This window comes from Salmo salar, chromosome ssa10 (genome assembly GCF_905237065.1).
Source record: "Salmo salar chromosome ssa10, Ssal_v3.1, whole genome shotgun sequence".
Classification (NCBI taxonomy): domain Eukaryota; kingdom Metazoa; phylum Chordata; class Actinopteri; order Salmoniformes; family Salmonidae; genus Salmo; species Salmo salar.
The window spans coordinates 81,591,377-81,618,181 of record NC_059451.1 but is presented as its reverse complement, the minus strand read 5'-3'; the positions used below and the strand labels follow the sequence as shown (position 1 = coordinate 81,618,181).

The window sequence follows — 26,805 nt, the reverse complement described above, 5'->3', positions numbered from 1 at the left end:
AGTCATTAACATTGCAGCGAGGTCTTTACTTTGCGCTGACTTTAATGTACACAGTTCAATCAACACATTATGTGGCATTCTGATTACCAGTCTGATCTGCTGGCTGCACAGCTAGCTAATGGAAAACAGATCAGCATGCTAACTAACCGGGAAGAGGAGAGAGGCTCATCACCTTTCTGTTCACAACCACAATGGGCCTGTGTTTGGTTTAGTGCTGCACTAGGAATAAAATGAGATTGTGCCGTACAGGGTCATTTGCTTTGTCTGTACAGAATTGTTAAGTCTGGTCTGTCAGTGCTGCAGGTATCAAGTCAGTATTTTAATTTGTTTAATTTATTTATTAGGATCCCCATTAGCCAACGGCAATAGCGACAGCTGGTCTTACCGGGGTCCGACACATAACGGAAAATACATTAAAGACAAAATACTTTAAAAGGTACATACATTTAAACAAATTAACATGTTGTGTGTGTGTGTGTGTATCAGTTACACAAAAACACAAAAATACTGTATGTACCCTCAACACATTCTACACACAAATGACACTCCCATATTTTAAGAAGGACTTCACTGCAAAGGTGAGCCATTCATACTCTGATCAGTGTGTTTTGTGAGGTCTCTGACATTGTGTTCGGTGTGTATTGTGAGGACTCCAGCATTGTATTCAGTAAGTATTGTAAGGACTCTGGCCGTACCTCTGTTCAGAGTGGTGGATAGAGAGGATGACCCCAGAGTTTAGGTGCTCCTGTTTCAGGGTGACCAGCACGGTGAACTCAGTCCGGCCCCTCAGCTTCTGGAGCATCCGCGCAGACACATCATCAGGGGCCTTCACCTCCCTGGATGAACCTGGGAAAAGAACAAGTGGCAGTTTGGTCATTAAAAAGACAATATTGTAGTAGCACATGAGAATTCAAATACATTAGCATTATTCATCTACGCATTTCAATTCAATGTGTTTCCATTCATTAGAGGTTATCTATCATTGTTGCAGATGTTGGTTATCCTTGGTATTATTACCTCATTGCATGTTACATACAGATGCAGGAACTTAAATTTGACCAGTTTCTCCCACAGCAGGAAAACTATTCTGCAGCAACAGGAAATGTGAATTATTGTGTGGATTATAATTCATGGACATTTTTGTAGGGGTAGATGCATTTTTGGTTAGGGCAAATCAATTCTGGAAGTGGAAATTACAAACTTTAGAAGCCTTTTTAAACCCTGAATACACTATAAGTTTGCATTTCCTGCAACAATAGGGTGACCAGATTAAGAGCCTACATCTGAGCAAAGAATATTCATGATTGCTCAACCGTAATGCTATCTCAGTTATGTCTATTATTTCTGGCATAATGTGTATTAATGACAGCGAGAGCCGTGTTACTGTCACTGAAACTTTACATAAAGACAGTAGGATGCAGGAAAATAAAACAAACAACAAACAATTCACGATGCCTCAGTTGTTGGTACAGACAGGCAAAAGAAACAATCCACTCTTGGAATTACAGCAGAACACAGCTGGCTATTTCAGCTCCTCAAAACCTCTGATCAATCTCCGTCAGGCAGCTTCAGAGCTGCACCTTTGGATTGCAGCTTTATCTGCCAGCCGAGACAAATATATATATAAATAACACAGAGCCGCTGCGTTCTTCTTCTTCTTATTATTCACTTATATTGTAAGACATGGAAGAGAAGAAGAACGCAGCGTCTCTGTGTGGTGGACACATACATACTGTATATATGTTTGTATATACATGTATGTATATATATATATATATATATATATATATAACACAGAGCCGCTGCGTTCTTCTTCTTCACTTCCATGTCTTGCAGCTTTCTATCGATTTGTCTCGGCTGGCAGATAAAGCTGCAATCCAAAGGTGCAGCTCTGAAGCTGCCTGTCGGAGATTGATCAGAGGTTTTGAGGAGCTGAAATAGCCAGCTGTGTTCTGCTGTAATTCCAAGAGTGGATTGTTTCTTTTGCCTGTCTGTACCAACAACTGAGGCATCGTGAATTGTTTGTTGTTTGTTTTATTTTCCTGCATCCTACTGTCTTTATGTAAAGTTTCAGTGACAGTAACACGGCTCTCGCTGTCATTAATACACATTATGCCAGAAATAATAGACATAACTGAGATAGCATTACGGTTGAGCAATCATGAATATTCTTTGCTCAGATGTAGGCTCTTAATCTGGTCACCCGGTTGTTGAAGGAAATTTCCTGTGAAATGCAAACTTATATACTGCTCAAAAAAATAAAGGGAACACATAAACAACACAATGTAACTCCAAGTCAATCACACTTCTGGGAAATCAAACTGTCCACTTAGGAAGCAACACTGATTGACAATAAATTTCACATGCTGTTGTGCAAATGGAATAGACAACAGGTGGAAATTATAGGCAATTAGCAAGACACCCCCAATAAAGGAGTGGTTCTGCAGGTGGGGACCACAGACCACTTCTCAGTTCCTATGCTTCCTGGCTGATGTTTTGGTCACTTTTGAATGCTGGCGGTGCTTTCACTCTAGTGGTAGCATGAGACGGAGTCTACAACCCACACAAGTGGCTCAGGTAGTGCAGCTCATCCAGGATGGCACATCAATGCGAGCTGTGGCAAGAAGGTTTGCTGCGTCTGTCAGCGTAGTGTCCAGAGCATGGAGGCCCTACCAGGAGACAGGCCAGTACATCAGGAGACGTGGAGGAGGCCGTAGGAGGGCAACAATCCAGCAGCAGGACCGCTACCTCCGCCTTTGTGCAAGGAGGAGCAGGAGAAGCACTGCCAGAGCCCTGCAAAATGACCTCCAGCAGGCCACAAATGTGCATGTGTCTGCTCAAACGGTCAGAAACAGACTCCATGAGAGTTGTATGAGGGCCCGACGTCCACAGGTGGGGGTTGTGCTTACAGCCCAACACCGTGTAGGACGTTTGGCATTTGCCAGAGAACACCAAGATTGGCAAATTCGCCACTGGCGCCCTGTGCTCTTCACAGATGAAAGCATGTTCACACTGAGCACGTGACAGACGTGACAGATCCTGGAGACGCCGTGGAGAACGTTCTGCTGCCTGCAACATCCTCCAGCATGACCGGTTTGGTGGTGGGTCAGTCATGGTGTGGGGTGGCATTTCTTTGGGGGGCCGCACAGCCCTCCATGTGCTCGCCAGAGGTAGCCTGACTGCCATCAGGTACAGAGATGAGATCCTCAGACCCCTTGTGAGACCATATGCTGGTGCAGTTGGCCCTGGGTTCCTCCTAATGCAAGACAATGCTAGACCTCATGTGGCTGGAGTGTGTCAGCAGTTCCTGCAAGAGGAAGGCATTGATGCTATGGACTGGCCCAGACCTGAATCCAATTGAGCACATCTGGGACATCATGTCTCGCTCCATCCACCAACGCCACGTTGCACCGCAGACTGTCCAGGAGGTGGCAGATGCTTTAGTCCAGGTCTGGGAGGAGATCCCTCAGGAGACCATCCGCCACCTCATCAGGAGCATGCCCAGGCGTTGTAGGGAGGTCATACAGGCACGTGGAGGCCATACACACTACTGAGCCTAATTTTCACTTGTTTTAAGGACATTACATCAAAGTTGGATCAGCCTGTAGTGTGGTTTTCCTATTTAATTTTGAGTGTGACTCCAAATCCAGTCCTCCATGGGTTGATAAATTGGATTTCCATTGATTATTTTTGTGTGATTTTGTTGTCAGCACATTCAACTATGTAAAGAAAAAAGTATTTAATAAGATTATTTCTTTCATTCAGATCTAGGATGTGTTGTTTAAGTGTTCCCTATATATATATATATATATATATATATATATATATACACACACACATACATACATGACCAAGAGTATGTGGACACCTGCTCGTCGAATATCTCATTCCAAAATCATGGGCATTAATATGGAGATGGTTTCCCCTTTGCTGCTATAACAGCCTCCACTCTTCTGGGAAGGCTTTCCACTAGATGTTGGAACATTGCTGCAGGGACTTGCTGCAGGCACTGATGTTGGGTGATTAGGCCTGGCTTGCAGTCGGCGTTCCAATTCATACCAAATGTGTTTTATGGGGTTGAGGTCAGAGCTCTGTGCAGGCCAGTCAAGTTCTTCTACACCGATCTCAACAAACCATTTCTGTACGGACCTTGCTTTGTTCACAGGGGCATTGTCATGCTGAAACAGGTAAGGGCCTTCCCCAAACTGTTGCCACAAATTTGGAAGCCCAGAATCGTCGAGAATGTCATTGTATGCTGTAGCATTAGCCCCAGACCATGATTCCTCATCCACCAAACTTTACAGTTGGCTCTAAGGATTGGGGCAGGTAGCGTTCTCCTGGCATCTGCCAAACATAGATTTGTCTGTCGGACTGCCAGATGGTGAAGTGTGATTCATCACTCCAGAGAACGCATTTTGACTGCAACAGAATCCAATGGCGGCGAGCTTTACACCACTCCAGCAGACGCTTGGCATTGTGCATGGTGATCTGCATGGCTACCACAGTATTCTGCAGCAATACACCATCCCATCTGGTTTACACTTAGTGGGACTATCATTTGTTTTTCAACAGGACAATGACCCAACACACCTCCAGGCTGTGTAAGGGCTATTTGACCAAGAAGGAGAGTGATGGAGTGCTGCATCAGATGACCTGGCCTCCACAATCACCCGACCTCAACCCAATTGAGATGGTTTGGGATGAGATTGACCGCAGAATGAAGAAAAGCAGCCAACAAGTGCTCAGCATATGTGGGAACTCCTTCAAGACTGTTGGAAAAGCTTTCCAGGTGAAGCTGGTTCAGAGAATGCCAAGAGTGTGCAAAGCTTTCATGAAGGCAAAGGGTGACTACTTTGAAGAATCTAAAATCTATTTTGATTTGTTTAACAATTTTTTTGGTTACTACATGATTCCATATGTGTTATTTCATAGTTTTGATGTCTGCACTATTTTTTGATAATGTAGAAAATAGTAAAAATAAACCCTTGAATGAGTAAGTGTGTCCAAACCTTTGACTGGTACTGTATATATACACAGTATATTACATATTATATTATTTTCAGATCTCTGTGTAGCCCAGCTTGTCTTATGTAGCTAGTCTTCAGTTCTCCAGTCCCACCAGTATGCCACCCTCTCCCCTGACTCTACCCAGACGTCTATGCTACTTTAATGGAAGCATCAATAAATTATGACATTTCTCAGAAGCGATCACATCAAAGGATTCACTCCCAGCCAGGGGACGCATGCAGGATGGCATTCTTTAGCACTACGGGAAGCTAAGCTAGCATCGCTGCCTCTCCTCTCCTCAGCGCATAAACATTTAACTTCCAGCTGGTGGGAGTAGACAATTAACACAATGCAACCTGCAAACACTACCAAGGCCACGATGAAGCCTGGCACTGTGCAGGGAGAGCATGTAGAGTAGTCGACGATGCGTGTGATAGGAGACACACACGTTATACAGTCTTCGGGGAAGGAGTGTAACGTGTGCTGCTAGCATTAGCATCTGACAGATGCTGGCTAGGCTACTCCATGGGGAGGCCATGTTTTGAGTCGTTTCTGTCAACAACAAAAAAGGTTGTCTGGTTTTTAGGTCCTCTAGACAGATGCAACGCTAGACTGCATCCTCTCACCACAGCTGGTGTCATTAAAGTGTCATTGGCTGAGGTGGGACAGATGCAACGGTGACATGTACCAGATTAGTCTGCCCAGCAGTAACCTGACGGTAGCAACAGAAAGCCTCTGAATGAATAATTAAATCTAAGTGGCCACTCTTCATAATAATGTAGGACATTGGGGGAAATTATTAATGCTTTGAGGTGACTTAGTGGACTACCTCATTGAATCGTAATTACAGATCAAATAGGGTGACTTATAATGGTTTAGTGACGTTTTCCCTACAACAGAAATACAATGAGCCATTTGTCAGACTTGAAAAACAAAACTGAACCCAAGCAAAAGGCTCCGGCCCGCAGATGGTACGGTGCTGTGCTAGTCATTAATGTGCCAGACCTCAGCATGGCGGGTGTGACTGGCCAAGACAAGGGGACCACACTGATATCTCAATCCCAGGCACAATGGAGGGGCAGAATGAAGGTGAGGCAGGGGACCGTTTGGGCCGAGGGGTCTTGGGACTGAGCCCGGGGATCCACAGCAAGCCATCAGCCTGTGATTTGGTGGTAACCTCTCCTCTTAAGAACACAGCCTGCTTTCCCATGGGGGGTGGGGAGTGTCAAATTGGGGGAGGGACTGGTTGGGAGGATGGGGTAGGGTGGGGCTTTAGGGAGCTAGATGGACCCCTCTCTCAGACTTACTGATGAGCACGGCTGTGTTTGGAGACGCCCGCATCAAAAGCATAGAGATAGGACCCCTGCGTCGGTGCTGCTCACTCAGGGCATAAGATTAGCCCCAGACAGTACCCTACCAGTAACCCTCCCAAAAACCCTCCACATGAAAGAGGAGTGGATGAAAGGGCCAGATTCCCCCGCTCTCTGCCAAATCAATACCCTAGGCCCCATCCCCATGCACTGCACTGCAAGGCAGGAGCCATCAGAAGCCATCAGTCGATTAGGTATTGGCAGGCGCCTGCATGGGGCGACCACCTGCTTTTAATGACCACTCTAACATGGGCAAAACAGACATTAAATAGCCTGGAAAGGAACATCCATGTCATACCTTATCTCACATCGGCATCGCTTTCAATGCTATCATTGAACTAACGGACACAGATTAATTAAGGGAAAAAACACTCCTTTTCAGGCATCAAGAAATACATTGACAGAGTGAGAAGTTCAAAGCATCAGGCTCAGAGAGGTTCCTGGGAAGCAGAGCTTTGTGGTAGCCTAGCCAGCACACTAATCTTATCTGCAGAATGTATACAGCTTTAATGGTTTCACACCAGGTGATTGACTCTAATCTGTAACTGAGTAATGCTACTTTTTTTATCAGTCTGAACTCCAAGTTTGTGCCCTTCCCAAAAATGCAGAGAGAATTATTTTTAAATAATAGAAAGATAATAACACAAGGAATATATACACAATGAATAATGATAACTTGGCTATATACACAGAGTACCAGTACTGAGTCAATCTGCAGGGGTACGTGAGGTTGATACGTACATATAGGTAGGGGTAAAGTGACTAGGCAACAGGACAGATAATAAACAGTAGCAGCAGCATAAGTGATGAGTACAAAGAGTTGGTGCAAAAGGGGTCAATGCTGATAGTCCGGGTAGCTATTTGGTTAACTATTTAGAAACGCATGGGGGGGTAATGCCAATCTAATCAATGGTTCATAGGTGTACCATTTGGAACAGGTGCCTTTAAAGTTCCAAACCTGGCCTAACTATCACACAATCCTTTCTAACTGCTCCCATATCTTCCAGTATTTTCAGAATGAACTCCTACGCCGTACACATGTACACCATATACTGTGACCCCTTAAGTGTACACTGTACAGGGATGGGTAACATCTATAGATTACATAGATAATATAGATTTTTTTTTAAATCATTCCATAAAGGTTGTGCCTGACTTTAACCAGAACAGAGTCCAACAATAATAGCAAGTTAAAGACCACAGTTAGGGATGCACAATATATCGGTGAGCACATCGGAATCGGACAATATTAGCTAAAAATATCGGCATCGGCCCGATGTCTAGTTTAACGCAGATGTGCAAAACCGATGTCTAAGCTGACGTGCATACCTTTTTAACGTAAGTAGATGACGTAATGACGCCACGAATATACAGCGCTACACTGAAGAAAAATAGAAAAGCAGAAAAATATTAAGCACACACTTCCAACAACTAAATAGTTGAAGTCGAGCAGTCATTTCAAAGAGTAAGAACATTTCAGCGAGACAACTTAAAGGCGAAATCCATTAACTCCAAGATAATGGAATTCATTGCCCTTGACAATCAACCGTCCTCTGTCGTGGATGATGTTGGCTTTCGCCGACTGGTCGAGCCCCGGTACACACTATTTTTTAGATGTTGCCCTACCGGAGTTACAGTATTGTTGAAACGCACATCAATGAGCTACTTGCTATGAGCGTCACTGCTATTAGCTTCACGACTGACATTTGGGCCAGCGATGTCAGCCCCATGAGCATGCTGAGTCTGACAGCACAGTGGGTCGAGAAGGATTTCGTACTGAGGAAAGCTGTATTGCATGCTCAAGAATGTGCTGGTTCTCATACCGCTGCTGCCATTTCAATGGCATTTGAGAACATGTTTGAAACTTGGAAACATGAACACACCCCTAGCGCCATTTGAACAACTGACTGGAGAAATAAGCTAATCAACTGCAGCAGACGTGATACCCTCTGTCATGGCATTGTAACGCCTGCTCAACAAAACTGCCAACACAGACCGTGGGGTTAAAACTTATAAAAGTACTCGAGGCTGTGAACAAGCGATTTGGTGGCATTCTCTCTGAGCCTTTTTACTGTGTCACCACCATGCTAGGTACAAGGACCGCTACTTCGATGCAGACAAGAAAGATGAGTTACGTGAAATCTTACATACACAGCTGGAAAAGATGAAAACGGACACAGTGACTGTGCTCACAGAGGAAGAGAGGCCACGGTTGAAACTTCACTGCTTGACATGTATGATGAAATCCTGGTTGAGAATGAAATGACTGAACAAATGAACAAACAAACAGCACAGCAAGTAAGTGAAAGAAATAGGTTTTGATTATGTTTTACTGGTAATGGGGACATACGTAAAAGCCAACAAAATAACATTTTGGTCAGTGTGGTGTGTGTGTAACCTTTACTTAACTAGGCAAGTCAGTTAAGAACAAATTCTTCTTTACAATGACGGCCAAACCCGGACGACGCTGGGCCAATTGTGCGCCGCCCTATGGGACTCCCAATCACGGCCGGATGTGATACAACCTGGATTCGAACCAGAGACTGTAGTGACGCTTCTTGCACTGAGATGCAGTGCCTTAGATCGCTGCGTCCATGTGCGGGTTTGTTAACTATTAAACTGTACTAGAATGCTTAAAAAGATGCAAAAATTTGAAATATTGGTTATTAGAATTGTGTTTTTTTGGCAAGGAAAATATCGGATATCGGTATCGGCCAAAAATGTAAAAATTGGTGCATCCCTAATCACAGCGATGTTTTGATCTAAATAATGAGGATAGTGTTTACTTTATCAAGTGGACCACTGGAACAAAACAACTCCAAAATTGAACCATGCATAAAATATGTTTAGCACAGAATGACCAAGTGGGATCAGTCAGTCCAAACATATGAAAATCCCCAAACAAAGAGAACAAATAAGGAAATATACCACAGATAGCCGATAAATACATTCCTGCCTCACTCAACATTGCGTAACACCGCCAGTTAGAAAATGACAGACTTTTCCCCAAACACTCTTTGTTTTAAACATTGGAGGTGAGGCTGAGGTATCTGCGTGGGAGGGTTGGAAGCGAGAACGTCTCTTTTGGGAGATAACAGTAATGATAAACTCAACAGCAACTCCAAACCCTCCATTACCCCCCTTTTGGCTAGCCTACAGCTTCTAACTGAATAATCCAATACCGGCTCCGGCCGGATCAGGCAATCTGCATTCGGAGGATGGTCTATCCCTCTACTGTGTGTCCGCTCTACTGGAACAAACACTAAACTGAGCCAAGGGCACCTCCAGGACTGCTGGGGCAGCACTGTCTCCAAAACTCTCTGATCGACTCTGCACTGCCGTCAGTCCGCCAGCCACTGACTGTCTGACATTCAGAGTCTTTGAGCTGGTGTCAGCCAGCCACCAGTCCTTTATCTATGTAAATGTATGGTGTATGGTGGCCCGGAGGTGACAGAAATAACCCCCAACCACCATCAGCACTTCTGGAACAAAGGATCAGGTTGGCTTGACAGGGCTAAAAACACCTTGATTTGTGGGTCAAGTTACTGTCACAAGTCCTTCCACATAGAAACAGTCAGATGGGAATGCTGTGTTTCTGCCGGAATAGCTGTCTGTAGCCCCAGAGGTTAGACTATTAGATGCCTCCTGTTTGGTTGGTAGACACACACACACACACACACACACACACACACACACACACACACACACACACACACACACACACACACACACACACACACACACACACACACACACACACACAGAGAGACACACACACACACACACACACAGGGAGCGCTGCTCTATAATAAATGAGTCTCTTCCATCCCACAAGAACTAATGCCTCTCTGACACAGCTCTGGCTGGCTGGTGACACAAAAGCAACACACGGCACGCAGGGCTCTGGGTTCACGCGCATGCAGCTGTGTGGATAGGACACCGCTCACTGACCGCTTACTGTCGTGACCATGGCAAGCTGTTTTTCCAGCATCAGTTACTGTAGTAAGACTGTGTCTGATAGGAGTTCAGTGCTGTTTGTGGGTGTGCTTCGTATGTACCACAGAGGGATCTACGCTGAAACCTATTTTAATCATGAAGATGTCTTGTTTGCAACCAAAACATAGGATGAACGAAGTTCCTTCTACAGGGTGCCACCTATCCCAATTAGGTGCGACTGATATAGCCAGGGGCATTCCTTCCTCCAGCTCTATCATACCAGTCCCCGAGGCATGCCTCTCTATCTGAACTGTGGCTTTGCTGTACAGTTGACATATACCTTCAAAGACAATCTGCTGCAGGGGGGGGGGTTGTTCTAAAATGCAATCCCCACCTCCCTCCTCTCTCTCTCTCTCTCTCACACACACACACACACACACGTGCATGCAAGCTAGCACACACACACAAACATTCCCTATCTTCCTCCCCTCTTTCACCACCTCCAGAATCCTCTCCTTGCCTTCGCCCGCCTCCTAGAGATACCAGCCACCCCCATGGGCATGCAGGCAGAGAAACAGGCAGCCACAGCCCTGTATACATTCAGATTGGTTTCTAATGAGCGTCGGAATGACCCCATGCAGCCATGTTAGCCGAGCCAGAGCCACACATCTGGATTACAGTCTATCAACCCCAATCAGACAGACAGCTCTATATCCAGAGACTACACTACAGAGGCCAGAAGGTTTGGCTGCCGCTCCGCACCGCGCCTCCACCCAGCATCACTTACTTAACAGAGACATCCTAAATGAATGATGTCAGCAGGCAGAAGCAGCGATAAATAACACAGCGTTTTCCTTTCTGCTGGGTGGGTAATTGAATGTGCTTAAACTCTGCTCAAAGGTACTCCAGAGAAATAAGGGCTGTATTGACAGAGGCACACTGAAGAATGTACGGGGGAGTCTGAGTCATGTTTCTATTTTGTGACACCAATGGCGAACTGGAGGAGAGAGGGTGGCATAGTAGAGGATGGGACATTACAAAGAGGAGAAGGGGCTCTAGCTGCAGACGTTGAGGCACTATGCATAAATGTGCTGGCAGGGTCATGGTTAGAAGGGATACATACAGCTTTTGTCAAATTAACCCTTTTCCTAAGCTTAACCTAATTCTCCTAACCTGCTACCTTAATTCTCCTAACGTGATGAATAATTTATCCTAACCTGCTACGAAAAGTCAAATCTGATGTTAATTTGACAAAGGCTGGATCCCTTCTAGCCATGACCTGCTGGGCAGGGCTACAAAGCAGTAGATTTAAATGAGAGGATAGACATGAGGTATGTGTAGTAGAAGGATTTGGAAATGAGGTATTCCTATAACATCAATGTTCATCACTTTAGTATTGGCTGATGAGCTATAAGATGCCAAATGTTCCGTTTGAAGGCAGAACTCCACATTTTGTAGGCATTGATCTGGATGCATAGAGATTTATCTGTTAATGTGTACGGGTTGATATTCTTCTCCAGAGAACTTTACCATGGAAAAACCTATGGGTGAATCCATTTGAATTCAATCATTTTTTGACAGAATTCCTTTTGATTTAAGGAATTCTTTCCATATATGTTTGCACATGGAAGAAGTGGTCAGAAAGGGACTTTTTGGACCCGAATGCCAAAACATTCAGAAGATAAAGGTGTTCAATGTTGACCCATTATGCATTCCCCACCATACATGTTTTTGTCACTGGAAAATATAAATGGCTGTGTTTGATGACATTTAAAAGCTTTAAAAAAGTGTTGTCAAACGATTTGATTATTTCTTGAAAAAAAAGTTTTTTTATAAAAAATAACATTTAAAAATTTTTGTTGTTGTTGTAGCTTAGACCCTATTTCACATCCCCTGAGGTTTCTGTGTTGTGCCCGCCATCAGCTGAGACACAACATGCTCTTGAAGACAGGTTGGATGTCATTTCAATCATAGAAACATATTTCACCTATCCCTTCAGACTACAGAAATTTAGCTGGTACACCATTGAAATGTAGATTTGACTGAAATTGTACTCTAACTTCTAATTACGACCACCAATATGACAGCAGGTCCAGCCACCATCGAATGTCAATTTAAATGGTCATGTATATTCTATTATCTACTGGGGGATTGACAGTGTAATTTAAAACAACAGATATTCCCATTCAAGTCAACATTCTCTGATGTGTGGATCTACAATCATCTTTGTGGTACCACTTGAAAGTTGACATTTCAAATGTATTCCCATTTTAGTACATTTATCAGCCAAAATACGACACAAGAGCATGTTTTGTCTCAACCGAGGGCAGACACAACACAAAAACCTTCGATGATGTAAAACAGGGTCTAAATTACAACATACGTGAATATGAAAACAATGGGAGTTGGTGCGTTTTTAGATAATTAGCGTTAAAGGATGATCATTTTTATTTTAGCTTGACAACCCTGTTTGTGGCTTTTAAATTATATCAATCGCAACAGTTTATATTTTCCATTGATGAAGACATGGATGTCTCATGCTATGGTGGGATATGCAAAATGGGTCAACTTTGTGTACCTTTACATCTTAAATGTTTGGGCATTCAGGTCCAAAAAGTCACTTTCTTAGCACTTCTACAATGGCCAAATGTGTATGGAAGGTTTCGTTTGAAACAAAAGAGGTGCTGTCAAAAAGTGATTGAATTCAAATGGAATTACCCTAATTTAAAATGATGTATTATTTAGTGATATTTTAAAAGGTGCGAGGGAAGAGCAGTAAAACCTACAACTAGAGCGCGACACCAGCAGAACTCCTGTGACAAACGGCATTTCTCTGTCCAATACACCACCACGTTGCCAGTCAGATGATCAAGACTAGCATGTTAAGACGGGACAAACATGGAGATTGCTTCTAGTGATATTCTTACTAATGGCTCCTATCTCTGACAAACTAATACAGGTTCAGACTAGACAACCCCTAATCAAATCAAATATAATCAAATATACTTCAGACACTGGGGGATCATTGAAGGACCAGTCTGACTTGGGTCCATAGAGTGGCCAATTCACCGTCATCCACGCTCCATACATCTCCACGAGCCCGGGGTGTTGTTGCTGACTAATCTCATTATGCCGTCTTTCCATCATTATTTGCATGTCTGTGTCTGCCCCGATCTGTGTCACCCCCCCACCCCTCTCTATTATGGGAATCATTGCCTTTGTTATGGGCAGGTGGCATCCTGGGCCCCTGGCCTCACTCAAAGAGACAATGACAACATAACGCTACTGTATGTCAAAAGAGATGGTTGTGCAAACAGGTTGTATTGTGGAGAAGATGCATAAATTGAATGGTTTCCTTCTATATGAGAGCTTCTAAGAGCATCAACGCCCATTTACCATTAGTCAATCTAATATTATATAGTACAAAACAAGTATTTTCCCTTACCATGTTTGATGAGTTTGGACTTCATTCTTATGAAGAAAAAACTTCAATCAATCATTGTTGCCCTGTCTCCTTCAGCCCAACACAGCATATTAGGTGTCTTCATGGTAGCATCTTACCTTGAAAGTGGAACGCCCGAGACTCGCTGTGAAAGCCCTGGACTTGATTAACTCCATCAAAACCCTCTCCAAGCGTCAATTCATCGAACACGTTGATGCGTAGAGCAGGATCAACCCCGAAACCTAAAACTTATTGATAGAAACACAACACAATAGGCTACGCATGAAGGACAAAATTCATAGCATATTCAGTGACCTGTCCTGAAAGGTTATTGATGCTGGGTAGATGCGCATCTAAGTGTTCAGAAATATATCTGACATTTACAACTGCAATTTTTAATAATAGCTGAAAGTGGATAGGAGAAATACTAAATTACACGACAATGACAACCCAGTTTGATGATAGCTTACAATCATGTATGTTGTAAAGTGGGTGTCTCAAGTCGTTGACATTAACTAGCTACGAGACATTATGGTCAATGGCAAATGTGTGTCCTACCTGAGGTGACGCAGAACAAACTGAGCACAAGAAATAGTTTTAATCCCATTGTGAATCAAAATTAGTCCATGTTTTGTCCACTTCCAAGAGGCAGTACTGTTCAATCCAACGATGTCACAACAGCTCAGTAGCCTTTTACAAATCCCACATTTGTGAAAACCGGATCACCAAGAGATATTATTCCATTCAGTGCGAGCTACCTTATACAGGTATGTTATACTACTGGCATCGGTCAGTCGGCGACACAGGTGGCTAGGCAATAGAGGTTGTAACAAAGCAATCTTCCCAGTCCCTGAAACGCTCCTCTGTTCAGCAGTCTGCACGAGTGCGACAGAGGAGAGGAGAGAGAGGGTACCCGTTTTCAGGGTGTGAAGGAAAGCAGAACGAAGCGAATGGATCAATAAACCCCCTTGTGGTCTTGGCTGAAAATGCCTTGATAATCCCAAACGCGCACTGAAATACTGTAGTTGTTATTCACTGAGTATACAAAACATTAAGAAGAACACCAAACAAACACTGTATAGCCTCAACACATAGGTAAAATTGTAATTTTTATATCATGGATAGTTAGTCCTTGTATCTAATGCTCTGTCTATGATGGTGGTTACATTTCTCCAGCCCTATACTTCCGTTTTTTACCAAAAAAAGTGGAGGGGATGTCGCATTGTTATTGTTTCAACTGCGGATAGACCCTTTAAATACATGACTTGGATCTCGAGGATACTTGGTGTGTGTTGATTCCTCCATCAATCCACTCAAACCTTGTTTTCCCAAGTTACTGTAGTTTCTCACGTGGCCCATCATCGTGTGGAAAAGTGGAATGCTTGGCTCTGACAGGAATCTGTTGATAATTTTCATAGACCACCACAGATGCTTTGTGTTCCACAAATGTGTTGATACCACTTATCTCTTTCTCCTCCATGGGAGCAATCGCAATATGAAACACTTAGTATACAGAGAGCTGTGCCAGTAAATACAGTGCCTTGCAAAAGTATTCAGAAATGTTGGATTTCTTCACATTTTATTGTGTTACAAAGTGGGATTAAATTGTCTGTGTCATTTGTTTTTTTAACAATAGACACAACATACTCCAATGTGAAAGTGGAATATGTTTTCCGTAACAAATGACATAAAAAGTTACATGAACTCACTCTTTGTGAAATAATAGGGGTTGACATTATTTTTAAATGAATAACCCTTCCTCTGTAAGATCCCTCAGTCATCAAGTATTGAATTTCAAGCACAGATTCAAAAAGCCTAGGGCAGTAATTGGTAGATGGGTAACAAAAACAAATCAGACATTAAATATATATTTAAACATGGTCTAGTTAATAATTATGCTGTGCATTATGTATTAAACCACCCAGACGCCTCAAAGATACAGTCATGCTTCTGAACAGAGCTGCAGGAGAGGAAGGAAACTCCTCAGCGATGTTACCGAGTTCAATGGCTGTGATGAGATAGAACTGTGGATGGCTCAGCAACAGTGTAGTGACTCCAGAATAATGACCTAAATGACAGTGAAAGAAGAACACAAATATACTACTTCCGGCGCCGACAAAGATGGCCGCCTCGCTTCGCCTTTCCTAGGAAACTATGCAGTATTTTGCTTTTTTATGTGTTATTTCTTACATTGTTACCCCAGGTAATCTTAGGTTTAACTACATACAGTCGGGAGGAACTATTGGATATAGGAGCAATGTTAACTTACCAACATTACGACCAGAAATACGACATTCCCGAAGCGGATCCTCTGTTTGGCCCACCACCCAGGACAATGGATCGGATCCCAGCCGTCTTCTGGTCAGGCTCCGTAGACGAGCACATCGCGCACCGCTCCTGAGCATACTACTCGCCAATGTCCAGTCTCTTGACAACAAGGTAGACGAAATCTGAGCAAGGGTAGCATTCCAGAGAGACATCCGAGACTGTAACGTTCTTTGTTTCACCGAAACACGGATCACTCGAGACACGCTATCTGAGTCGGTACAGCCACCTGGTTTCTTCACGCATCGCGCCGACATAAACAAGCATCTCTCTGGTAAGAAGAAGGGAGGGGTGTATGCCTTATGATTAACGAGACGTGGTGTGATCGTAACAACATACAGGAACTCAAGTCATTTTGTTCACCTGACTTAGAATTCCTCACTATCAAATGCCGACCGCATTATCTACCAAGAGAATTCTCTTCGATCATAATCACAGCCGTGTATATCCCCCCCCCCCAGTAGACACATCGACGGCCCTGAAAGAACTTCATTGGACTCTATGTAAACTGGAAACCGCATATCCTGAGGCTATATTTATTGTAGGCGGGGATTTTAACAAGGCTAATCTGAAAACAAGGCTCCCAAAATTCTATCAGCATATCGGTTGTGCTACCAGGGCGGGCAAAACCCTAGACCACTGTTATTCTAACTTCCGTGACACATATAAGGCCCTCCCCCGCCCTCCCTTTGGAAAAGCTGACCACGACTACACTTTGTTGCTCCCCGCCTATAGAAAGAAGCTAAAACATGAAGCTCCCGCCCTCAGGTCTGTTCAACGCTGGTCCGACCAATCGGATTCCACACTTCAAGATTGCTTCGATCACGTGGACTGGGATATGTTCCGCATTGCTGCGAACAACAACATTGACGAATACGTTAACTCGGTGTGCGAGTTCATTAACAAGTGCATCGGTGATGTCGTACCAACAGCATCTATTAAAACATTCCCCAACCAGAAACCGTGGATTGATGGCAGCATTCGTGCAAAACTGAACTCACGAACCACTGCTTTTAATCAGGGCAAAGTGAAAAACCTTTCCGAATATAAACAGTGTAGCTATTCCCTCCGCAAGGCAATCAAACAAGCTAAGCATCAGTACAGAGACAAAGTGGAGTCGAAATTCAACGGCTCAGAGACGAGAGGTATGTGGCAGGGTCTACAGTCAATCACGGACTACAAAAGAAAAATCAGCCCCGTCGCGCATCACGTTGCCTTGCTCCCAGACAGACTAAACAAGTTTTTTGCTCGCTTTGAGGACAATACAGTGCCACTAACACGGCCCCCTACCAAAACCTGCGGACTCTCCTTCACTGCAGCCAACTTGAGTAAAACATTAAAACGTGTCAACCCTCGCAAGGCTGCAGGCCCAGACGGCATCCCCGGCCGCATCATCAGAGCATGCGCAGACCAGCTGGCTGCTGTGTTTACAGACATATTCAATCAATCCTTATCCCAGTCTGCTGTCCCCACATGCTTCAAGAGGGCCACCATTGTTCCTGTTCCTAAGAAATCTACGGTAACTGAGCTTAATGACTACCGCCCTGTAGCACTCATTTCCGTCATCATGAAGTGCTTTGAGAGACTAGTCAAGGACCATATCACCTCCACCCTACCTGACACCCTAGACCCACTCCAATTTGCTTACCGACCCAGTAGGTCCACAAACGACGCAATCGCCATCACACTGCACACTGCCCTAACCCATCTGGACAAGAGGAAGACCTATGTAAGAATGCTGTTCATCGATTACAGCTCAGCATTTAACACCATAGTACCCTGGGTCTCGACCCCGCCCTGTGCAACTGGGTCCTGGACTTCCTGACGGGCCGCTCCCAGGTGGTGAGGGTAGGTAACAACATCTCCACCCCGCTGATCCTCAACACTGTGTCCCCACAAGGGTGAGTACTCAGCCCTCTTCTGTACTCCCTGTTCACCCACGACTGCGTGGCTATGCACGCATCCAACTCAATCATCAAGTTTGCAGACGACACTACAGTGGTAGGCTTGATTACCAACAACGACGAGACGGCCTACAGGGAGGAGGTGAAGGCCCTCGGAGTGTGGTGTCAGGAAAATAACCTCGCAATGTCAACAAAACAAAAGAGATGATCGTGGACTTTAGGAAACAGCAGAGGGAGCAGCCCCCTATCTACATTGACGGGACAGTAGTGGAGAGGGTGGAGAGTTTTAAGTTCCTCGGCGTACACATCACGGACAAACTGAAATGGTCCACCCACACAGACAGCGTGGTGAAGAAGGCGCAGCAGCGCCTCTTCAACCTCAGGAGGCTGAAGAAATTCGGCTTGTCACCAAAAACACTCACTAACTTTTACAGATGCACAATCGAGAGCATCCTGTCGGGCTGTATCACCGCCTGGTACGGCAGCTGCTCCGCCCATAACCGGAAGGCTCTCCAGAGGGTAGTGAGGTCTGCACAACGCATCACCGGGTGCAAACTACCTGCCCTCCAGGACACCTACACCACCCGATGTCACAGGAAGGCCAAAAAGATCATCAAGGACAGCAACCACCCAAGCCACTGCCTGTTCACCCCGCTAACATCCAGAAGGCGAGGTCAGTACAGGTGCATCAAAGCTGGAACCGAGAGACTGAAAAACAGCTTCTATCTCAAGGCCATCAGACTGTTAAACAGCCATCACTAACATTGAGTGGCTGCTGCCAACATATTGACTCAACTCAAGCCACTTTAATAATGGGAAAATTGATGTAATCAATTTATCACTTGCCACTTTATATTATTTATATTAGATAATGTTTACGTAACATACATTATTCATCTCATATGTATATACTCTACGCCATACCATCTACTGCATCTTGTCATCTTGATGTAATTAGATGTATCACTAGCCACTTTAAACAATGCCAATTTATATAATGTGTTCATAACCTACATTACTAATTTCATATGAATATACTGTACTCTACACCATCTACTGCATCTTGCCATCCTGATGTAATGTATCACTAGCCACCTTAAACAATGCTGCTTTATATGTTTTCATACCCTACAATACTCATTTTTACATTTACATTTAAATTTTAGTAGTCACTCTTATCCAGAGCAACTTACAGTAGTGAATGCATACATTTCATACATTTTCTTTCTCCGTACTGGTCCCCCGTGGGAATCGAACCCACAACCCTGGCGTTGCAAACACCCTGCTCTACCAACTGAGCCACACGGGACCGCACATGGTACTCCATACCATCTATTACATCTTGCCTATGCCGTTCGGCCATCACTCATTTATATATTTTTATATACATATTCGTATTCATTCCTTTACACTTGTGTGTACAAGGTAGTTGTTGTGGAATTGGTAGATTGCTTGTTAGATATTATTACTGCATGGTCGGGAACTAGAAGCACAAGTTTTTCGCTACACTTGCATTAACACCTGCTAACCATGTGTATGTGACAAATACATTTGATTTGATTTGATACAAATATTCCAAAACATGCTTCTTGTATGCAACAAGGCACTAAAGTAGTACTGCAAAAAAACATAACAAAGAAATATTTTTTTTGACCTAAATGTAAAAGCTCTGTGTTTGTGGTAAATCCAAGACATCACTGACTAACTGGCCCCTTATTTTAGAGCACGGTGGTGGCTGCATCATGGTATGGGTAGGCTTGACATCGACAAATACTGGGGAGATTTTCAGGATAAACATTTTTTCTTCCACTTTGACATTAGTCTATTTTGTGTAGATTGCTGACAGAATTTTTTCAATTAAATTAATTTTAATCCAACCTTCTAACACAATAACGTGAAAGAAATCCAAGGGCCTGAATAATTTTGCAAGGCACTGTATGTTAATTCTCCCAAAATCTGGATAAACACTGTTGGAGTTGCAAAGAACCCGAATAAACTGACTGCCAGATGGACATTAATAAAATAATTGAATTTTTTTCAACAGACAGTTCTGATTCTTAAGCAATCTCAACTGCAAGATGGTTTGGCCAAACGTTGGATCTCAGGGAAAATCTCTTGGATTACTGTATGTCTAGCTGGGCTGACTGGAAGAGGACAGTCACAGGAAAGTGTTGCTATCCAAGAGCCAGAAGATTCTATTCTGGGTACATTCCCAAAACCAATCCCAGATCTTCCCACATCAAAGTATACTACTATGGTTTAAATACTGCAGTATTAATACATGTATATAATATATTCATTGTAATGTTTTTGCGTACGTCTATAGTATTCTATGGTATTTCCTTTAGTGCTTTGGCGGACTTTAATGTAGTATTTTGCATTTTTGACTGTAGTATACAGTATAAATCAAATCAAAGTTTATTGGTCGCATACACAGATTTGCAGATGTAGCAAAATGCTTGTGTTTCTAGCTCCAACAGTACAGTAATACCTAAAAATAAAAATTACAAGATACAAAAAATAAAAAAATACAAACATAAACTCAGCAAAAAAAGAAACGTCCTCTCACTATCAACTGCGTTTATTTTCAGCAAACTTAACATGTGTAAATAATTGTATGAACAGAACAAGATTCAACAACTGAGACATAAACTGAACAAGTTCCATAGACATGGAACAAACAGAGGGGGGCACGGGGTCAAAATCAAAAGTAACAGTCAGTATCTGGTGTGGCCACCAGCTGCATTAAGTACTGCAGTGCATCTCCTCCTTATGGACTGCACCAGATTTGCCAGTTCTTACTGTGAGATGTTACCCCACTCTTCCACTAAGGCACCTGCAAGTTCCCAGACATTTCTGGGGGGAATGGCCCTAGCCCTCACCCTCCGATCCAACAGGTCCCAGACGTGCTCAATGGGATTGAGATCCGGGCTCATCGCTGGCCTTGGCAGAACACTGACATTCCTGTCTTGCAGGAAATCACGCACAGAACGAGCAGTATGGCTGGTGGCATTGTCATGCTGGAGGGTCATGTCAGGATGAGCCTGCAAGAAGGGTAGCAAATGAGGGAGGAGGATGTCTTCCCTGTAACGCACAGTGTTGAGATTGACTGCAATGACAACAAGCTGTGACACACCGCCCCAGACCATGATGGACCCTCCACCTCCAAATCGATCCAGGCCTCGGTGTAACGCTCATTCCTTCGACGATAAACGTGAATCAGACCATCGACCCTGGTGAGACAAAACCACGACTCATCAGTGAAGAGCACTTTTTGCCAGTCCTGTCTGGTCTAGCGACGATGGGTTTGTGCCCATAGGCACCGTTGTTGCCGGTGATGTCTGGTGAGGACCTGCCTTACAACAGGCCTACAAACCCTCAGTCCAGCCTCTCTCAGCCTATTGCGGACAGTCTGAGCACTGATGGAGGGATTGTGCGTTCCAGGTGTAACTCGGGCAGTTGTTGTTGCCATCCTGTAGCTGTCCCACAGGTGTGATGTTCGGATGTACCGATCCTGTGCAGGTGTTGTTACACGTGGTCTGCCACTGCAAGGACGATCAGCTGTCTGTTCTGTCTCCCTGTAGCTCTGTCTTAGGCATCTCACAGTACAGACATTGCAATTTATTGCTCTGGCCACATCTGCAGTCCTCATGTTACATTGCAGCATGCCTAATGCATGTTCACGCAGATGAGCAGGGACAGCTCTAGCAGGGCAGAAATTTGACAAACTAACTTGTTGGAAAGGTGGCATCCTATGACGGTGCCACGTTGAATGTCGCTGAGCTCTTCAGTAAGACCATTCTACTGCCAATGTTTGTCTATGGAGATTGCATGGCTGCACTCGATTTTATACACCTGTCAGCAACGGGTGTGGCTGAAACAGCCAAATCCACAAATTTGAAGGGGTGTCTACATACTTCTGCATATATATACACTACCTTTCAAAAGTTTGGGGTCACTTAAAAATGTCCTTGTTTTTGAAAGGAAAGCACATTTAATGTCCATTAAAATAACATCAAATTTATCAGAAATACAGTGTAGACATTGTTAATGTTGTAAATGACTTTTGTAGCTCGAAACGGCTGATTTTTTAATGGAATATCTACATATGTGTACAGAGGCCTATTATCAGCAACCATCACTCCAGTGTTCCAATAGCACGTTGTGTTAGCTAATCCAAGTTTATCATTTTAAAAGGCTAATTGATCATTAGAAAACCCTTTTGCAATTATGTTAGCACAGCTAAAAACCATTGTGCTGAATAAAGAAGCAATTAAACTGGACTTCTTTAGACTAGTTGAGTATCTGGAGCATCAGCCTGTCACGTCCTGACCAGCAGAGGGAGCAATTGTATCAGTTTTGGTCAGGACGTGGCAGAGATTTTGTGTTACGTGTGAGTTGATTGTTGGACTCCCAATTGAAGGCAGGCGTGTTGAGTTGGCTTTGATTGGGAGTCCTATATAGTAGTGTGTGTTTTTCCTTGGGGTTGTGGGTAGTTGTTTTTGCACTACGTTTTGTGTGCCTGCAAAACTGTTCCTGTCGTGTTTATTGTTTTTTTCCTGTGGATGCTTTACTTGTGTTTATTAAAAATGTGAGTATCCACATTCCCGCTGCGCCTTGGTCCATTCCTGACGACAGACCTTACACAGCCTTTGTGGGTTCGATTACAGGCTCAAAATGGGCAGAAACAAATAACTTTTTTCTGAAACTCGTCAGTCTATTCTTGTTCTGAGAAATGAAGGCTATTCCATGCGAGAAATTGCCAAGACACTTAAGATCTTGTACAACGTTGTATACTACTCCCTTCACAGAACAGCGCATACTGGCCCTAACCAAAATAGAAAGAGGACTGGGAGGCCCCGGTGCACAACTGAGCAAGAGGACAAGTACATTAGAGCGTCTAGTTTGAGAAACAGACACCTCACAAGTCCTCAACTGGCAGCTTCATTAAATAGTACCCGCAAACACCAGTCTCAACATCAACAGTGAAGAGGCGATTCCGGGATGCTGGCCTTCTAGGCAGAGTTGCAAAGAAAAAGATATATCTCAGACTAGCCAATTAAAGGAAAGATTGGCAAAAGAACACCCACACTGGACAGAGTAAGACTGGAAAAATGTGTTATGGACAGACAAATCTAAGTTTGAGGTGTTCGGATCACAAAGAAGAACATTCATGAGATGCAGAAAAAAATGAGTGCTTGACGCCATCTGTCAAGCATGGTGGAGGCAATGTGATGGTTTGGGGGTGCTTTGGTGGTCGTAAAGTGGGAGATTTGTGCAGAGTAAAAGGGATCTTGAAGAAGGAAGGCTATCACTCCATTTTGCAACGCCATGCCCTGCCCTGTAGACGGCGCTTAATTGGAGCCAATTTCCTCTTACAACAGGACAATGACCCAAAGCACAGCTCCAAACTATGCAAGAACTATTTAGGGAAGAAGCAGTCAGCTGGTATTCTGTCTATAATGGAGTGGCCAGCACAGACACCGGATCTCAACCCTTTTGAGCTGTTGTGGGGGCAGCTTGACCGTAAGAAGTGCTCATCAAGCCAATCCAACTTGTGGGAGGTGCTTCAGGAAGAAATATGACAATCTGTTGTCTATCATCTTTTCAATCAGTTTATACAAGTTAGAGGTCAGTGCTTGGTCTATAACTATCAGCACACGAAGGGTCTTTACCAGGCTTTACAAAAAATAATATTACTGCACGTTTCCTACCAGAAGGTATAACCCCCTCACTCAAATCTTATTAAATAATCCCAGGAGAACATGTATGACTGTCACGTCCTGACCAGTAAAGGGGTTATTTGTTCTTATAGTTTGGTCAGGACGTGGCAGGGGGTATTTGTTTTATGTGGTTCAGGGTGTGTTTGAGTATGTGTTCATGTAGTTGGGTATTTGATTTATTAGTCCGGAGTTTTTTGGTTAGTTCTATGTTGGTAGTTCTATGTCTGTGCTAGGGTATTGTATTTCTATGTTTAGGTAATGGGGATTGGGGCCTTCAATTGGAGGCAGCTATCTATCGTTGCCTCTGATTGAAGGTCCTATATTTAGGAGTGTGTTTGTTTTATGGTTTGTGGGAGATTGTTTCTTGTATTGCTGTGTGTTGCCTACAAGACTGTTTTGTCGTCAGTTTATCGTTTTTCGTGTTTGTTTTGGATAAATAAAAATGAGCGTTCACGTACCCGCTGCGCCTTGGTCCATCTATTACGACGACCGTGACAGAATCTCCCACTAACCACGGACCAAGCAGCGGAGGAAGGAGCAACAGGTGAACTATCGGGAGTCGTGGACCTGGGAGGAGATTAACGCCGGAGTGGGCCCATGGCGGAAGGTGAAAGAGGACTGGGAATGTTACAGGGGTACACAGTTGGCGTTCAAACCTGAGAGGCAGCCCCAAGAAATGTTTGGGGGGGGGGCACACGGGTAGTTTGGCTGGGCGAGGATTAAGCCCCAAGCCAAATCCCTGTGCTTTTTTGAGGCAACCTATGACTGGACAGGTCCCGTGCTTCGGGGTAATGCGTACTGTGGCGAGGCCAAGTATTTTCAGGCCGGTGTGGGCAGTGCCAGCGCCCCGCATTTGCCAGGGGGAAGCGGGCATCCAGCTAGTAAGGGTGGAGCCAGTACTGTGCTCAAGACCACCAGTGCGTCTTCACGGCCCAGTGTATCCTGTTCCCGCTCCTCGCACTAGCCGTGAGGTGCGTGTCTCCAGTCTGATACCTCCAGTACCAGCCCCACGCACTAGGCTTCCAGTGCATCAGCCCAGTCCTGCTCCCCGCACTAGCCCTGAGGTGCGTGTCCCCAGTCTGGTACCTCCACTACCAGCCCCACGCATCAGGCTTCCAGTGCGTCAGCCCAGTCCAGAACTTCCGGCAACAGTGCCTCGTCCAGAGTGTCCGGCAACAGTGCCTCGTCCAGAGTGTCCGGCAACAGTGCCTCGTCCAGAGTGTCCGGCAACAGTGCCTCGTCCAGAGTGTCCGGCAACAGTGCCTCGTCCAGTGTGTCCGGCAACAGTGCCTCGTCCAGTGTGTCCGGCAACAGTGCCTTGTCCAGTGTGTCCGGCAACAGTGCCTCGTCCAGTGTGTCCGGCAACAGTGCCTCGTCCAGTGTGTCCGGCAACAGTGCCTCGTCCAGAGTGTCCGGCAACAGTGCCTCGTCCAGAGTGTCTGGAACCAGGAGAGACGGCCCACTGTCCGGAACCAGGAGAGACGGCCCACTGTCCGGAACCAGGAGAGTCGTCCCACAGTCCGTTGCTCCCAGAGTCATCCCACAGTCCGGAGCTCCCAGAGTACAGTCCAGGGTCCTCAGTGACAGGCTTCAGGCAGAGGTATTCAGTGGGGGTGGACTGGTCAGGTAAGGGACTAAGGCCTGAGCCTAAGCCACCTCCACTGTAGGAGGTTTGGGGAGGGGGGGTGTAGCACGGGAGCCGTCGGTGACGGCAGCCACCCTCCCTTCCCTCCCTTCCCTCCCTTTAGTTTAGGGGTTTATTTTTGGGGTATTTTTGTTTTCAGGTGCATCCGGGTATGCACCTTTGGGGGGGGGGTACTGTTCTTATAGTTTGGTCAGGACGTGGCAGGGGGTATTTGTTTTGTGGTTCAGGGTGTGTTTGAGTATGTGTTCATGTAGAGGGGTATTTGATTTATTAGTCCGGGGTTTTTTGGTTAGTTCTATGTCTGTGCTAGGGTATTGTATTTCTATGTTTAGGTAATGGGGATTGGGGCCTTCAATTGGAGGCAGCTGTCTATCGTTGCCTCTGATTGAAGGTCCTATATTTAGGAATGTGTTTGTTTTGGTGTTTGTGGGAGATTGTATTGCTGTGTGTTGCCTACAAGACTGTTTTGTCATCAGTTTATCGTTTTTCATGTTTGTTTTGGATAAATAAAAATGAGCATTCACGTACCCGCTGCGCCTTGGTCCATCTATTACGACGACCGTGACAATGACCTCATCAGGTAGATGCTTAAACATTCCATAGCACAACTCATCATGACCTGGGGCTGTATATCCACAGCCTATTAAGACTGAACACATCTCATGTATGGTAAAAACAGCATCTAAAGAAGAGTCAACAGTATCCCTTTTCTTATACACATTAAAATGAGCATTTCAAATCTCACACCTGCGTTGCTTATATACTTCATCCAAAGTAACCCCACTATGTACCCTAGCAAATGTCTTCCCCAACAAGTCAGCTTTTTCTTTTATCAGTTACGGCCATTTTTAACCCACAGCCAAAACTGCAATTCGAGTGGACTTCCTCCTTCTGCATGGTCACAAAATGGTTGCGCACAGAAATAAACCAACATCACCAACACCGTACAGCCTATACACACAAAGGCCCTTCCAAGTACAAAGCTCTCACCTGAACATGACCAAGGCGTGCCTTTATACATTTCCTGCATGTCCTCCCCTAATAAGGGTGCCCAGGGAAACTGACCAAATCTTTGGTTCCTAGCCTGTCACAATATTCTTCAGTTACACGATTGTAAGTAATTGAAGTTTAGATGAGGGTTATGGTGATGCCCATCTATCGTGGGACTCCAGTTAAAGGGCAGAGGGAGGCAGAGATACAGTTCAGTTTAAGAGTCTTTATAGATTCAGGTAATGGAGATGATACAGGGCAGAGAATGATTGACCGCTGTTGAAATGAGACTTGTCTTGAATGGAGACTTGGTTGGCTTTGTAGAGAGTATGGTTTATCTAAAAGGAGACAGAAAGGTGCAAATAATAACGGACAATAACAGCAATGAACATACATAATTAACCGGCTGTTATTGACAATAATCAATGAAAATATAAATGCAATAAGCATAAAAATTGGTAAC

The 26,805-nt window shown here is 44.5% G+C and overlaps 1 protein-coding gene across 1 annotated transcript in view; it reads right to left on the bottom strand.

The window, feature by feature from the left end:
- LOC106560972 (protein kinase C-binding protein NELL2-like) overlaps positions 1–14,679 on the bottom strand; it is a 108,509-nt gene extending 93,830 nt beyond the window's left edge. Inside the window, exons 1-3 of the mRNA XM_014124461.2 lie at positions 14,314–14,679; positions 13,875–14,003; positions 696–846 (exon numbers count right to left, since the gene is read on the bottom strand). Coding sequence (XP_013979936.1) covers positions 696–846; positions 13,875–14,003; positions 14,314–14,362 — 329 coding nt within the window. The 5' untranslated portion in view covers positions 14,363–14,679. The remainder of the gene's footprint in view (positions 1–695; positions 847–13,874; positions 14,004–14,313) is intronic.
- Between the last annotated feature and the right edge of the window lie 12,126 nt (positions 14,680–26,805).